The sequence below is a fragment of the Leucopleurus acutus genome (assembly GCF_964270905.1).
Source record: "Leucopleurus acutus genome assembly, chromosome: 10".
Lineage (NCBI taxonomy): Eukaryota > Metazoa > Chordata > Mammalia > Artiodactyla > Delphinidae > Leucopleurus > Leucopleurus acutus.
Window position 1 is genome coordinate 48111959 of NC_139153.1, and position 16785 is coordinate 48128743.

Here is a 16785-nt window from a genome sequence, read left to right on the forward strand (position 1 = left end):
TTCAAATTTCTGATCCTACTGGAATACAATTCCTAACACCAAGTATGTGTCTAATAAGGTTCAGTTGCATTGCATTGAATCTCTTCTGTACGAATGGACTCAGTTCCTGTTTCCATTGAATGAGTCATGAGTAAAAGATAGTTCTTCTTTTCCAGAGAAATCTTAGAAGTTCTTGAAGCTGTACGTCAGGAGAAACAGAAGGAGATGGCCAAGTGTGAGCAGCAGGTAAAAATGTGCTATACTCTTACTCTGAAATTTGAGGTTTATAACTTTTATTCCTGATGTCCAAAGAGATTTGTTATAAAAACTGTTTCAGCTTTCAGATGTTGAAAATTTATAATAAAAAGATGGAATTTTTGGTTGGTTGTATTATTTTCAATTCTTGTTTTTCTAACTCCCAGATGGCTATAATCATAATTTGTTGATGGTTTCCTGATAGAGACCACAAAATCATTCTCGTTTAACCCAACTTTTTATTTTCAAACATTACTCCTTAGTATACACTGTTTAATATGAAAAGCAGATTTCAACTCCTTTTCTGCTTTTTAAAATACATGTGTGTGGTTAACTTTGTGATTTAATTCTTTTTCTAAAAATATTGATTTTTCCCCATAGATGGCAAAAGTACAGAAACTAGAAGAGAGTTTGTGTGCTACCGAAAAAGTAATCAGTTCTCTGGAGAAGTCTAGAGATGCTGACAAGGTAGGTAGAGGTTGAGGCTATAGCCCCCTGCATTTTCCTTATAAACGCTGCCTTCACATTCCAGTCTCCTGCTCCCAGGGTTAGCTAGCATTTCTGTATGCACTTAGGCCTTGCTCATCTTCCAAGGTTGCTAGAGAATGAAGTCTTTAAGTTAATTTTCCTCATAACTTCAACCCAAACTGTTCTATCACTCTTGATGGCAGTGTTTCTAAAACACATCCCTGCCCCCTTTAACTAGGATGCCATCAGTGCGACCTTTTCTCATTGATTGTGAGTGCCACGATACAAATTCTCAAATCCCTGGTGTTGGCTTTAACTAGAATAATAAACATTAATATGTATGTCTGAACATAAAATTAGGTGTACATTCCTTATATGTCTAGCTCTTATTCATTCATGAAACCAAAGCAAATGATTAACTAAAATATTAGAAAACCAATAAAATATAAATTGGTAATATTAATAATGTAATGTGACACATGGTATTTTGCTAAAATAAAATTGACTTCTATTGTCATTTGGAAAGATAAATGATTTATCATTAAAAAAAGATCTCCTTGCTGTCATTGGGTATGAAGATATTGTTTCTGTCCTTGTCAGGAAGTTGTAGCTGACCTCATGAGCCAGATCCAGGAGCTAAGAACCTCAGTCTCTGAGAAAACAGAAACCATAGACACCCTGAGGCAAGAACTGAAGGACATCAATGTAAGTTCTGTCGCCAAAAAGATATGAAATTTGAGCAGGAGGCACAGTTCACAGACTCAAGTGGTTAACCAATGCCCCACAGAAAAAAGGGTTCTGTGGTCACCCACGTTTGAAAATACGTAGTAGTGAAAGCTCAGCAGGCTTGGGTATCTGCAGAACCCGCAGGGCCTTTAATGTGCTGACGTGTGTGCTGTGTGCATCTCGGGAAGGCAGAGTTGGCTGCAGCATTTCTCAGATCTCACTGACCTGGGAACAGTGCTCTCTGTGCACATTTGGGAATTGCTGATCCAAATCAGATCAGAAACAGACTGGCTGTTGCCTCTGATGGTTAAGGATATGTGGTGTTCCTTAATTGCTTCAAGAAAAAAAATAGCACATTTTAGTTAAGTTCAGAGACATCAGTGATTTAGAAAGTGAGTTTGTTTCCCCATTATTGGACTTTATCATTTCCTAAAGTAACTACTTACTCTTCCTGCATATAAATGGTGAATGCTTCCTCCGTCCCTTGGGTCAAGGTAGTTTTTTGTTAATGTTCGTCACTCCTGAGCTCCAAAGGGAGCTTGCTTCACTCCACTGATTTCTGATAAAGATGACAAAACCAGATGTTTTTTCACTGATACCTGTGGGACTTTTCCCCTTCTTCTTGCCATTCATCCATTAACTCTTCCACTTCTTCATTCAACAAGTGGTTATTGAATTTGTTTGTGTTGATCTGGTCATCACCTTGGAACTCAGACTCATTCTTCAGTTATTATAATCTAAAAATAAACTGATAATAAAGCAGACAGATCTTGTATCATCATTTTCTTTTCTGTAGGGCAAATATAATTCTGCTTTGGTTGACAAAGAAGAGAGCAAAGCGTTGATTAAGAGACAGGAAGTGGACATTCTGGATCTGAAAGAATCCCTTAGACTGAGAATACTCTCCGAGGACATAGAGGTAGATGTTAACACATCGTCACCCTTTTTGGTTTATTACTTGTCAGTATGTTTCTGTGTGTTATTAATGAATAAATAGAAGACTTTTAAAAAGGAGTAAGTCATAATTTGAGCCATGTTCCCTAAGGTAGTTAGGCAATTGATAGATAATACTAAGATTGTTATATTTTGTTTAGTTGATTTATTTTCATTCATTTGTGCTAACACCATGCTAAGTTCCTGTAACTCACCCACTTCTGAAAAGGAAGCAGAGTGGAAACTGCATTTACTTGGATGCAGTGGTAGCAGCAGGGAGCAAAGAAAGGGCTGGTTAACCACAAAATTGCTTCTTGTGTTTTAGCTAAAATAAGTTTTAATTATCTTGTTGTTGATGTAAATGTATCTTTTAAAAAATTAAGCAGTACTGTCGTGTGGTTCAAAATTCAAAATATATAAAGCAATATACATTCCCTCTTGTATATCCTTCCAGAGAGATTTTTGGCTAATCCTATATACCTTGAGTTTTCCTTTTTTCACACAGATGGTAACCCACTGTGTATACTGCTCTGAACCTGCTTTAGAAATAGTTTTCTTGCTATCCATGAAACAAATTCAACAAATGTTTATTGAACCCACCTGCCATACAACCTGTACCTGTTTGTCATTTGAGAATGGAAGAATGATTGAAACACAGTTACTTACCTTGAGGCATGCAATCTAGCTTAAGAGGTAGATGTATTATGATGTAACAAATGACTTGGGAGCACAGAAAAGGGAGGGAGAGGAGCAGTTATGCCTGGAGAATTCCAAAGAGCTTCCCGGAGAAGATAGTATTAGTATAAGACTTTGCTAGGGAGGGAAGCCTGGCACCTGTGAATGTTTGTGGAGCATCCTCATAAAGGGGAACAGTTGGGTGTGACGACTTGAGGTGGTTGGCTTTTTGGAAAACCCAACAATAATCTAGATATGAGAATTAGATGCATATAATAGTGAAAAATTCAAATCAACTGCAATATTTAGTGAAGGGTTAAATGGTGGTGCATCCATAAGATGAAATAGAGCCCCACTCAATGAAAATGGTATAATAAAAGAGTAAGTATATGTGGAGATGTTTGTGATCTATCAGGTACATGTGTGCAGTACACATATTGTATCTATGACATATATAATACTGTATGTTTAACATATATGTAATGTACACTATTATATATATCTGTGCACATATACATGCACGTTTGGAAAGTTAGGGGGAATAGATTCTGCTCTAATTTGGTAGAGATTACATACACTGTGTACATAGGAATTATGTATGCAACCTGTAGGACTTCTAATTCTCTCTGCCACTTTCCATCAAGCTACTCTCCTGAAAATTTGATGGCCTATGACACTGTATCACAGCCTGGTGAACTGGCCAGCCCCTCCCCAATTAGCTGAGGGGTACTCATCTTTACAACTGTTTACCTTCCCGTGTATAATGGACTAGAATCTATTGGTGAGACAACAGGTAAACTAGAGACCCATGCCTGGAGTCCTCCCAAGGAAGGAGAGATCAGCTGTAAGAGATTACCTGGGGTTGAGGGGAGAGGGGAGCAGAGGGCAGTTAGACCTCAACTGGGATACTTATATGAATTTACTGTAGTATTTGTCTCTGGACCTCATGACTTAAGTATTAACTGCTTGGTTTGTCTTGGAATGGATTAGCATACAAGCAAAAAAAAAAAAAAGATTCTCACTTAAAACTTTCTTAACGTTTTAAAAATCATACATAGTAATGATTTTCAAATCGATATTGGAGCGCTACAATTAAAGAGAGTCTTCCCCTGTGGGGATTGTCCCCTAACAGAGGGACATGCTCTGTGAGGACCTGGCTCACGCCACTGAGCAGCTGAACATGCTCACCGAGGCCTCGAAAAAGCACTCGGGGCTTCTGCAGTCGGCCCAGGAGGAGCTGACCAGGAAGGACGCCCTCATCCAGGAGCTTCAGCATGAGGTGAGATGCAGGGTGATCGTTGCTCAGGATGGGCTTTGGGGGTTGGGGGAGCAGGACTGTGTGGCGGTTGAGCTCATGAGGTCCCTGCCTCGGCTAATTCTCTACATTCGGAAAGGTGGGCTAGCAGGGCGAGTAGGTAGTGGGGCAGCAGCGCTGTCGACTCTTAACAACCTGGTTGCTTCTGTGTGTTCAGACTTGGTGGCTGTCCTCCTGCCCACCCTCTGCCCTTGACACGTGCCAGCAAGTTCTAACCACTGTGGCAAAGGTTATGCCTGACTTTGTTTTTTTTTTTAATTTTTATCTTTGGCTGCGTTGGGTCTTCGTTGCTGCTCATGGGCTTCTCTAGTTGCGGCGAGTGGGGGCTACTCTTCGTTGCGGAGCACAGGCTCTAAGCGCTTGGGCTTCAGTAGTTGAAGCACGTGGGCAGAGTAGTTGGGGCACGTGGGCTCTACGGCATGCGGGCTCAATAGTTGTGGCTTGCAGGCTCTAGAGCACAGCCTCAGTAGTTGTGGTGCACAGGCTTAGTTGCTCCGTGGCACGTGGGATCTTCCTGGACCAGGGCTCGAACCCGTGTCCCCTGCATTGGCAGGCGGATTCTTAACCACTGCGCCACGAGGGAAGTCCCATAGCTGACTTTTGTCCTCTTTTTTGGCTAGTGTAGTTTTATAATATATTTTGTAACTTTCCTCAAATGACCCTTTGATTACTTGTGAAACTTAAAAAAGAAGTTTCTTTTAAAGTGTAAATAAATTTGTGAGAGAAATGTCAAATTATCGATCAAGCCCTGAAAAAATAATGGAAGAAGTCCATTTCTGCATGCCTTGGGAGGATTGTCTGTTCTAATTGGACCATGTACATGTATTATTTTCTGACTTGTAATCTTATATCTGTTCAATTTTCCCAGCTAAACCAAAAGAAAGAGGAAGTAGAACAGAAGAAGAATGAATATAACTTCAAAATGAGGCAACTAGAGCATGTGATGGATTCTGCTGCCAAGTATCCCCAGGTACTTTTCATAAGAAAGAGTGCATTTCAGGAGGAATAAGCAATTTTGTGAGCGATACAAGTTGCAAATTGCTAAGACTAGCTTTGTCTTTACAGAAAAAGATTTTCACTAACAGCTTTTCTGCTTTTTTTGATAAAAAGGTACCAGTGTTTTATTTGTTTTACTTGGACAAGAATTAGAATAGCGAGCTATATACGTAGCCTGTGTATTTTCTACGTTCTTAGCAGGTATATTTACAATGAAATCTTCATAACCACTTAATCAGGTATTTGGATGAAATTTGATTTTATTTTAGAGCCCTAAAACACCACCACACTTTCAAACACATTTGGCGAAACTCCTGGAAACGCAAGAACAAGAGATAGAAGATGGGAGAGCCTCCAAGATTTCTTTGCAACACCTTATAACAAAGCTAAATGAAGACAGAGAAGTCAAAAATGCTGAAATCCTCAGAATAAAGGTAACTGGGTAATTTTTTTCAGTGAATTTAATGTTTCAAAATAAGCAGTATCTTTCATGGTGACTGAGGATCCAAAATTCAAAAGGGACAGAACTCCAGGGTAGATGGAGAAAAGTCTTCCTCTCACCCCTGACTCCAAGCTGCCTAGTTTGCTGTCCCTGTAGGCTTCAGGTGTAGCTAGTTTCTTATTTATCTTCTGAGAACTTTTCAGCAGCACCTATAACCAGGCGCCTAAGCATTGTCTCCCTGCCCCATTTGTTTTTCATGCTATGGTGTCATATCATACAGGCTGCATTAACTACTCTCATGACAGTGCTGTCCAACTTTTAGATTTTTGCCAATTTAATAGCTGAAGCACGTTATCTCATTGTATTTTTAAATTTGTATTTTTCTTATTAGGAGTCAGATAGAGCATCTTTTGGTTTTTTGTGTCTATGAACTATATCCTTCGCCCATTTTTCTGTTGTTGGACTTTTTCTTAATGAGGTACAAGCATTCTTTATATGTTAGAGAGATTTGCTTTTGTCTGTTTCTCTTGTTTGCCATTTCTTTCAACTTCCTTCTAGTGTTTTTCGCCCCGTACTTGGGGGGTATGGTTTTTGTGTGTGGGAGAGTATATTTAGGGTGGTGTTGGGGTGGGAAGTGCGTGGAGAAGCGCCTGGGTAGGTGTAGTGTGGGCGCAGAAGGGAGTGTAGGGAGGATGCGATGCCCCATAGCAGATAGTCTGTGACCTCATGGCTCTGCAGCGAGTTTTTGTTTAGGAACAAAATTAGCCTACTGTGTAGGAAGACAGTATCACTCTTAAGCTTTGTTTCTCATAGAGGGGATCATTCCTGGCTTTTTTATTCAGGGCGGCTCTCAGTATGCTGCTATCTCAGGAATGTGGCATGATCTTGGTACTTAGAAGAAATTGGATCAGGTTAAAAGAAATCAAACAATAGATAAGCAGAAGTAAATCAACAAGTTCACTCCTCGCAGACGAGTATTTATTTCCTCTGGGTGGTTATGCTCATGATTTTCAAGTCAGAATCTAATTAAGTATTTTGAGGCTGTGGCACATCAATTTTTAAAAATTAGAATCTAATAAATAGAATCAAATAGAACATTTACCAAAGTAGTAGATGCTTTTGTTCATCTTTTCTCATAAAGGAATTTTAATGAATTAAGGTTTGTTTGGGGGTTTTTTTGGCCGTGCCGCCTGGCATATGGGATCCTAGTTCCCCAACCAGGGATCGAACCCGTGCCCCCTGCAGTGGAAGTGCAGAGTCTTAACCGCTGGACTGCCAGGGAAGTCCAAATTATGTGATATTGATAAGAGACTATGTTGAAGACAATGGGGGTATGAAAATTAATCAAATTCGGAGCCCCTGAGAGCTTCTCATAGTCTACTTTTTCTCCAGTGATACCCAGAGCAGTGTTCAGTGTGTGGAGGGAGCTTAAAAGAGGAATACCTGTCTCGTCACGGCCTGGGGAGCAAAATAATGCCAACTATAAGGTGTTTTCTGAAAAGACCTGATTTGATGTTATTAGGAGCAGTTGTGTGAAATGGAAAACCTACGCCTGGAAGCCGAGCAGTTAAGAGAGAAGAACTGGCTCCTGCAAGGTCAGCTGGATGATATTAAAAGACAAAAGGACAACAGGTGAGAAAGAGCCACGAGCAGTCTGTGAGCTAAATCTTGGCCTGCCTGGGGATAGTTGAGTGAATGAGGTCAGCATAGGTTTCACAGCGTGTGTGATGTTTCTTGCTGATCCAGGAGCCGCTCCAGGGGTTGCTTCTCAATCAGGTCTGATGAGGGGGTTGTTTTACCAGGGAGGGAAAATAAGGTCATCACCATCTTGCCCACTCTGTTAACTTTTGTATTGCTATAGAGCTATTGAAATGAATTTCAAACACGTGAAATACTTGAACCAAACTGTCTACTTGTATTTGAAAGGGGTGAGGCGGGAGCAAATATGTCAACAAGACAAGGCTCAAGGTTCTGCCAGCAGAAAAAGGGAGAATTTTCTTGGTTTTGCTTCTTGGCTTCTGGTGAAGGGCACGTTCCTAGGAGAAGCTGTACAGGGGGGCGTTCTGTTAGGTCTCTGTGTGTGTGTGTGGGGGGGGGGGGTGTGGGTGTGGATGTGGATGTTTGTGTGTGGGTGTGTGTTTGTGTGTGTGTGTGGTGTGTGTTTTGGCCTCAACTCAGTCTTCTAGTTGTACCTGATAACGGCACAGCGTCTTGTCAAGGGCAACTGCACCCAGGTTATATCGTGTCTCTGACACTTGAAAGTTGTGTGACTTTGGACACATCTTTAAACGTCTTAGTGCCTCAGTTTCCTTAGCAATAAAGTGAGGGAGATGACACCTCTTATACAAGGTGTTTTAAAGACCAAAGATAACGTGTGTAAAGTGCTCGTTACAGTGCTTAGGAGAGGGGAGCCACTCGATAAATGGTGGCTGTTAAGTAGACACGGTAGATTTATGATCCCACCCCTGAGTGAGGGATGGAGATGAGGGTGGTCTATGAGACTACGCAGGAAGTTGAGGTTTGTCAAAGGGGGTCTGTATTGGGGATGGAAGCCCTTTGTGAATTCAGCATCCCAGGTTAGGGGTGTCTGCTTCTGCTGCTGTTGTCAGAAGATCTTAACAGGCGCTTCCCACTCCCGCTGCTCCCCATCCCTGTCCAGAAGCAGCCCTGACGTGCACTGTCCAAACCTAAGTGAGACAATGGATATTTGAGGTTGGTGATGGTGGCTGTGCTAACAACCTATTCCTAAATGTTTCTTTGCTGGGTGGCAGGGTGCAGGGGGATCTTAGTTCCCTGACCAAGGACTGAACTCGAGCGCTCGGCAGTGAAAGCTCAGAGTCCTAACAACTGGACTGCCAGGGAATTCCCCTAAATGGTTCTTTTCAAGTTTTAGTGAGCATAGGAGCTCATTTTATTAAGCATCCTCTTGTAGGGATTTCACTTCCCCTTCTGGGTGATTTTGATGCAGGTAGTCCACAGTCTGCTCACCTAGTTTCCATATGCTCCACCTCCATGTCCAGGCATATTAAAGAAAAGCATTGTACCTTTTATCAAGAGTTAGTTTGAGCATGGAACTTAGAACGTTACCAGATCATGTATAAAACCACAATTTAAAATACTTTATTTCATAGCCTTATGTCCCATTTGTGAGGAGCCATACAGAACCTTCTTCATGAAAGATTAGAATAGAAGAAAATTATAGCCCAGGGGTCAGCCTGTTTGGTAACTGAAGTTTCATTGGAGCAGTCCGGTTCTTTCATATAAGTATCACAGTGGCTGCCTTTGCATTACAGCAGCCCAGTTGCATAGCTGTGCTGGAGACCTTATGGCTCCCAAAACTTATGTCTGGTTCTTGACAGAAAAAGTTACCCACCCCCCCAGATTAGACAACAGAAAACACATCTGCCCTAATGTTTTGGGGTGTTTTCCTCACTACCATTTTTATCTAGGCTGTCAGATTCATTAAGTGGAAGAAACTAATGTAGCTTCTGTTTTCCTTCAAGGAATGATCCTTTACTCACCAGTGAGAGAGAGATTTCTAGAGAAGCCAGAGGCCTTCAGGCAGGTTCTCCTGGGGGGGGTGTCTCCTGATCCAGGGGCTGCCCACAGAAACTCAATTTATTATCCAACCTGGTCAGGCTCACAGAGATGGCCTCACATTAATCAAATTCACATGATACTGATGTATAGTCCAGAATGTAATTTTCTTTGTACAGAGGAGTGTTTCTTTTCCATGACGGGATTTATGTCTGGTGCTCAGAGAATCCCCTTCTTGGTGTCAGCATGTATGGGAAGCCCGAGTGGCATCAGAAAATCTCCAGCTGACTATGATAGCCAATGCAGGGAATTCCCTGGTGACCGGGGGCACGGGTTTGATCCCTGGTTGGGGAACTAAGATTCCGCACGCCGCGTATCGTGGCCAAAAATAATAAATAAAAAGGGCTACAGCAGTCCCAGACCTGAAATCCAAAGCAAAGAGGGGGCATCAGAGGCTCCACAGGACAGGACAGTGTGAGGGGCCCTCCCCGCCCCCATGTGTGTCCTGTGTTTCCCCCACCATCCCAACCCAGCCAACCACATTCATGCCAGGCACCTGGACTGTCCTTTCAGCCCTATTTTGTTCACATATGATCTTCAGATGGTACCGCTCTAAGTTAATACTTTATTCTCAACCAAACCCTGTAATTAGATTTCCCAGCTTTGCTCATCTCACTTTTGTATGGAAGGAATCCCGAATGCTGGGGAGGTACCTTATTTCATCTTCATGTGTTGATCACGCTTATTGACTGTGCTAACTTGACCTAATCACCGTAGAATTAGCTCTTCTTTGCACATTTTGGCATTGCTGCATGTAATAGATACAAAATCGATACTTGAATATGTTTGACACTTTTCCCATCCTCCCTTCCTAATCTAACGCAGTGAACAGAATCATTCAGACACGCAGCAGCTGAAGAATGAACAAGAAGAAATCAAAGAAAGACTTGCTAAAGTATGATTTTTTTTTTACATAATAGTTGTTTTTTTCTTGTGTGAAAAATGCTTTTATAGTTAGCATTTATGGTTATATATTTTAGAAACCATTTTATTATTGAAATTTTGTCTTTTTGTATTCCTGTTAAGTTTGATATTTACCATCAGTATTTAGCTATAGCTGAGAATTAAGAGTGAATTAGTCTTCATGCCTAGACAGTAAGCCTACTGCTCACACAGAATTCTCCATTTAGAAGCGAGTATCGAGTGCCTATTTGAGGCCTTAAAGGGCACAATACATGAACGGTTGTAAATAGGTACCCCCTTTATGTGTGTGTAGCTGGGATTGTGGAAAAGGATGTCCCTTTTTTATTTTAATTGAGGTATAGTTGATTTACAATATTGTGTTAGTTTCTGATGTACAGCAAAATGATTGTTATACCTATGTGTGTATTCTTTTTCATATTCTTTTCCATTATGTTTTATTAGAGGATATTGAATATAGTTCCCTGTACTATACAGTAGGACCTTGTTGTTTATCTATTTTACGTATAGTAGTTTGTATCCGCTAATCCCAAACTCCAAATTTATCCCTCTCCCCCTTTCCCCTTTGGTAACTGTAAGTTTGTTTTCTATGTCTGTGAGTCTGTTTCTGTTTCGTAAATAAGCTCATTTGTATCTATTTTTAGATTCTGCCTATAAGTGATACCATATGATATTTCTCTGACTTACTTCACTTAACATGATAATCTCTAGGTCCATCTCTAGGACCATCTCTAGGTCCATCCATGTTACTGCAAATGGCATTATTTCATTCTTTTTTATGGCTGAGTAATACTCCATTGTCCATATGTACTACATCTTCTTTATCCATTCATCTGTTCATAGACATTTAGGTTGCTTCCATGTCTTGGCTGTTGTAAATAGTGCCATTGTGAACATTGAGATGCATGTATTGTAAAGGAATTTGCTTTAATTGGTTTTATTACCATTAGGGAGAGCGGACTGATTACTTTCAGTCTTTTGTTTAGCAATGTTAAGAACTTAAGTCATTTTTTCTTTCTCTTTCTTTAATCTTCTTATAGAATAAATTGGTTGAAGAAATGCTAAAAATGAAAGCAGAGTAAGTACACTCTTTTGTAATTCAAGTTCTTGTTGACCGTTTCTTTATTAACACCAACCAGTATTCCTCTAAAGAGAGAAATGCTTATAATATCCACAAGGTAAGTAAATTCTTTCCTTTCTGCAGTAATATGTGAACGTAATAGATATTTACAAAATTCTTTTCTTAAATACCACTTGCTAAAGGGGTTCCTCACATGAAGCCATTCCAGAAACAAACTTAAAGAAATAAGTGCCAGGAAAACCTTAGCTTCCCTGGGGGAATTGATGGGTTTTCTCCTCATGGACAATGAGAACTATATAACCGACCAGGTTTCTTTCTCACTTCTGGTTTCCTCTGATTTAAAACCTTGAGGCCCTCTCAGACCCATGGATCAATACTATGAATTCTTCTGGTCTTGACCTTATGTCTCTTTATATGTTTTCTATGGACATGATTTTATTTTATTCATATAGTTCTTATATTTTAATTTATGTAATCTTATAAACTGCCTCATTCTGTGATAAACAAGATACACTGTATTTTCTGTCAAGTTCAAAATAAGTAAACTGCTTGGTATTAACAAAGTGATAAAACGTTAGAAAGATATTTTACTCTCTGAATAGAATAGGTCTGATCAGGAACAGCGATTCTCAAACATTTTCACTTGTTTTACCTCCTAAAAGAATTTTGAAACACCATATACCCTCTTGTACATTTTTGGAGTTGACTGTGTCTAAAATTTTTCATTGTAAGTTTAAATTATTGCAAAGGATAGAAGTTTTGACCTACTGAAAATAGTGACATTTAGAAATAAAGCTTTTGTGGTGTTCTTTTAAAAGTTATCCACCTGATTTGGTACTTTCTACCCATTTAAAAAAATACTTGAAGAAATTCGTAAGTCTAAAATTTAACATTTTTCCTTTGAAATTAAGTTTCCATTCTGTACCCATGCAGAATTATATCCTAATTTAATATATTGTTTGGAAAATTTTTTGTTGACTGCCCTATCATAACTCATCAGTGAAAATATGTATGCAAATTACAAGTAATTTGTAAAAATGTATTATATTCATATGGCTCTAAGCGTTATATTTTTTCTGGATTGAGTTTTCATTACAATTATTAAACTATCCTGAATTTATTGTAAATCTTTATGAATAATTATTATACAAGTAAAATTTTATTGGAAATGCATCTCTCAATGCATTTTATCTTAATGCTTTTTCTTTAATTAGCTCATTCTGTTGCACTTAATTCTGGAATCAGACAGTATTCACTATCAATTCTGTTCTTACTTTTTTGTTTTTATAGATATAAAGGCTGAGAAATCTTATTCACATACTAAGTAAATAACAATGGAAGTTTTGTTAGAATATTGTCCTTCAGTTATTTGAACTCTATCCAAGTTAATATGCCAGAAGTTACATAGTGATATGTCATCAAAAATTCTTTTTAGGGACTTCCCTGGTGGTCCAGTGGTTAAGACTCTGTGCTTCCACTGCAGGGGACATGGGTGTGATCCCTGGTCAGGGAACTAAGATCTCACATGCCGCATGGTGTGGCCAAAAAAAAAAAAAATCTTTTTAATGATCAGCTGACAAAGACCACCCAACTTGTGAAAGATTTGTTACTCAGTTATTGAGTCATTTGCACCATAGAATCATATACTTAATAGAATATAGGTGTGGAACAGAACTTTGTTCAACACTTTCATCTGCATTTGAGCAGTTTGGGGACTGGTTCCTTGCCAGTTAGCTGTAGGGCTAGGACAGAAATCTGGATCACTTACAGGATCTATGAGAATCCACCTGTATAGTTTGTAGAAGTATAGATAATACCCATTTGAGACCTTGTAGCAAAAAGAATAAAAGCTATCTAAGCTGATACGTAATTTATTTCATGATCTAGTAACCAGTGCTGCAGCGTCCCTGGGACTACAGGAGCCCACACTGTGGCAAGTGAAGCAACCTCCAGAAAAGGGCACACACGGTTTTATCAGTCCCAGTCTACAGTAGCAATTTTAAACATTGCGTTAGCCACACGTGTATGTGGCAGTGCTTTTAAAAAACTACAAAGAACTGAATACCAAGCCAACAGTGGTGTAGGCAGTTGTTTAATTTCACATAACAAGAGGTCTGGAGGTGCATTGACTCAGTGATGCCATCACTGACCCAGATCCTTCCCATTCTTCTGCTTTTGGTACTCTTGCTTGTGGCCTGTTGACTACAAGATGGCTGCTGCAGCTCCAAACAACATAAACAGGATCACAGCTTGCAGTGTTGTGTGTTCAAAAGGACTTTCTTTTTTCAGGGAAAAAAACTCCCAGAAACCCTCAAGATTCATTGTGTCTCCTTATCCAGAATTAGCATGCCTGCAGGGCAACCTGAGAAAACCAGTATCTGGCAGTGGGGTAGAGATAACCATGGTTTTAGCTCAGACCAGTTATTATTTACTAATCTTTGGGAACTGGGTGTGCTTCTCCTCTCCCTTTCTTGTCCTCTGAGTAAACTGAGTTTTTATAAAAAGCAAGGGATTGGCTGTTGGGTAGGCAGCTGCAGTGTCTGCCATGCCACAAAGCCTTTTCATGAAACGAAAGCAAAACACATAAGACAAAAGCAGAACAGCTCCAGATGAACTGGGAGAACATCAGTGCCCTCACTCCCACACTGTCCTCCTGAGGTTCCACAGAATGTAGTCTGAAAACACCGCCCAAGAAATTGTTGGCCTTAAGTGGTATTTTTAATTCTGTGTATTACATCACTTAAATCATCAGCTTTCTATTCCATATGCATTGTAAAATAAATAAAAAACATTTGTTTCTTTGGGGAGCTTATAGGATTCACTTAGTTTTGTGAAATTCTATATAATTGTTTGGTAACCCTTTTTTTTTTTTCTTCCCCTTTTGAACACTATTCTTTTTTTTAACATTTTATATTGGAGTATAGCTGATCAACAATGTTGTCTTAGTTTCAGGTGTACAGCAAAGTGATTAAGTTATACATATACATGTATCTATTCTTTTTCAAATTCTTTTCCCATTTAGGTTGTTACATAGTATTGAGCAGAGTTCCCTGTGCTATACAGTAGGTCCTTGTTGGTTATCCAACACTGTTTTAAATATAGCAGTGTATACATGTCAATCCCAAACTCCCTAACTATCCCTTCCCACCTCCCTTTCCCCCTGGTAACCATAAATTCATAATCTAAGTCTATGAGTCTGTTTCTGTTTTGTAAATAAGTTCATTTGTATCATTTTTTTTTAGATTCTGCATATAAGTGATACCATATGATATTTGTCTTTCTCTGTCTGACTTAACTTTACTCAGTATGACAATTTCTAGGTCCATCCATGGGTAACCCTTCTTTTTAATGTTTATTTTCAATTGATAGTTGCATAAAGTGTATAAATTCTAAATAGCACATCCTTGAAGAAATGACTAGTGTCCCACCATCTGAGAACCAGTTTTTGAAACCAGAAACGATTACTCTAAGATATGGGGCACTGAATAAACCATGCAGACTGTAATAATGCTTAAGTAACAGTTTGCTCTGAGGGCTAGATCTAAAAGTTTCCATTCTAAATTTTTGTTGTGTAAAAAACGGTTTGTGGAGCTTTCCAAAATGAAAGTTTTGGGTAAAACAACCATAAGAAAAGTGTATCTGCAGCTCTTGCCGTCTTCCTGTGCTGTCAGAAAGGGGAGGGCTGAATATTAGTGATACTTTCAAATAAAAATTCTGGGCTTGGGTGGCAAGTGTCTGATTTGAGTACTGTTTTATAATTACGTGCCTTTGGGAGACCATAACGCGATAGTTACTGTTACAGCCTAGAACAGCTCCAGAGTGCCCTTCAGAACAAAGAGACTGACTACGTTACAATGACTGAGGAAGTTGAACGAGTTAGAATGTTGGAGTCTAAAGCGTTCCAAGAAAAGGAACAACTAAGATCAAAGCTGGAAGAATTGTATGAAGAAAAGGAGAGAACGTGCCAGGTGCATTTATTTGTGTGTTGGTTTTTATTAACAGAGCCGATCAGCCTAAGTCTCCTGGCTGTGATTGGGCATCCCGTGGTTTACAGTTACTCCGGTGCACACAGAGATGTGTGGTCACGAAAGCTGGGAACCTGGGCTCTGTCTCTCCCTCCCTGTGCTCTTGGAAGGCACGAAATAATGTTATTTTAAAATAAAAATTAAAAGCAGCTCATTTACCCTTCCCTGGATTGATTTACCTGCAGGAGATGGAAATGTTAAGGAAGCAGGTGGAGTGTCTCGCCGAGGAAAATGGGAAGTTGGTAGGTCACCGAAACCTACATCAGAAGATCCAGTACGTTGTGCGGCTAAAGAAGGAAAACATCAGGCTTGCTGAGGTAAACTGAAAATTGTGCCGAATAAACTCATTCTGGTTTTTAAATGATGATTTAGTTAAAATTTAACTATTGAATCACTTAACTGCTTTCTTCAGGGAACCTCCTGAATTTAAAAAAAAAAAAATTCAGCCATTGCTATTGTAAGCATAATTCAGTCAGTTATCATACACATGAGATTCTTGTTTACTGTTAAAGTAGTTTACAAACGGAAAATTATAGTCGTAGTTTGAAATTTAAAGTTAATGAATGCCAAGAATAACTCTTCCTGCAAGAATTAGAGCCTTAATTTTTTTTCTTTTCCTTTTCTTAAAAATTACTGACCAGGAGTCAGAAAAGTTGCGTGCTGAAAATTTGTTTTTAAAAGAAAAGAAATGAATGAATCATAAGGATCCCGATCAACTACCTACCTTGTTTGGAGACTTCTTTCCCTCTTATAGAAGTAAGACCTCTCCTTGCGCGCTTAGCAGAGCTGAATTAAGAGCCACGACTATTACCTGTGTATGTGGGGGTTGGGGGGCTGACCCTCAAGTTTCTTATGAACTCTCTGCACCTGTGCACACCTGTGGCAGCCCGCAGCCTGCAGTTAGAGGTTACCGTTTCAAAGCTGTAAATATTGAGAAAACCTTTTGTCTTTTTAAAATAAAAGTCCGTAGCTGCAGTTTTAAGGTGGATGTCGGCCAGATTATTTTTTTCCTTCAGTACTGCCATAATCTCCTTTGAGTCTTGCATCAGAAGCTGCAACAATATGCAGGTTCCAAAACTTACAGTGAGTTTAGTGACGGTGCAGTGTGCATGAATAGCAAACTTGTTAATATAGATTATTTTTGTATTCCTACTTGAAGTGTTCTCATGGGCCTTTTTTATGACTGTTAATATGGCCATTTTTCAAAATGTAATAAAATCTTTTAAAAATAAATTGTTTAATAAGGTGATTTATATTGTTCATTCACCATATGCTTATTGAGCAACTATTATATGCCAGGCACTGGTCATCAGTGAACAAGGCAAACAGAAACCCTATCCTCAAGGAACTTCTGTGTATCAGCACTTCATTC

The 16785-nt window shown here is 39.4% G+C and overlaps 1 protein-coding gene across 1 annotated transcript in view; it reads left to right on the forward strand.

Annotated features, from left to right (window-relative positions):
* The window catches only part of KIF15 (kinesin family member 15), a gene marked incomplete at both ends in the record, with an annotated part of 73947 nt that extends 57842 nt beyond the window's left edge, over positions 1-16105 (forward strand). Inside the window, 13 exons of the mRNA XM_082849187.1 lie at positions 156-225; positions 616-702; positions 1303-1407; positions 2225-2347; positions 4169-4315; positions 5220-5321; positions 5617-5781; positions 7312-7421; positions 10212-10281; positions 11348-11385; positions 15191-15356; positions 15599-15730; positions 16055-16105. Coding sequence (XP_082705313.1) covers positions 156-225; positions 616-702; positions 1303-1407; positions 2225-2347; positions 4169-4315; positions 5220-5321; positions 5617-5781; positions 7312-7421; positions 10212-10281; positions 11348-11385; positions 15191-15356; positions 15599-15730; positions 16055-16105 — 1366 coding nt within the window. The remainder of the gene's footprint in view (positions 1-155; positions 226-615; positions 703-1302; positions 1408-2224; positions 2348-4168; positions 4316-5219; positions 5322-5616; positions 5782-7311; positions 7422-10211; positions 10282-11347; positions 11386-15190; positions 15357-15598; positions 15731-16054) is intronic.
* Between the last annotated feature and the right edge of the window lie 680 nt (positions 16106-16785).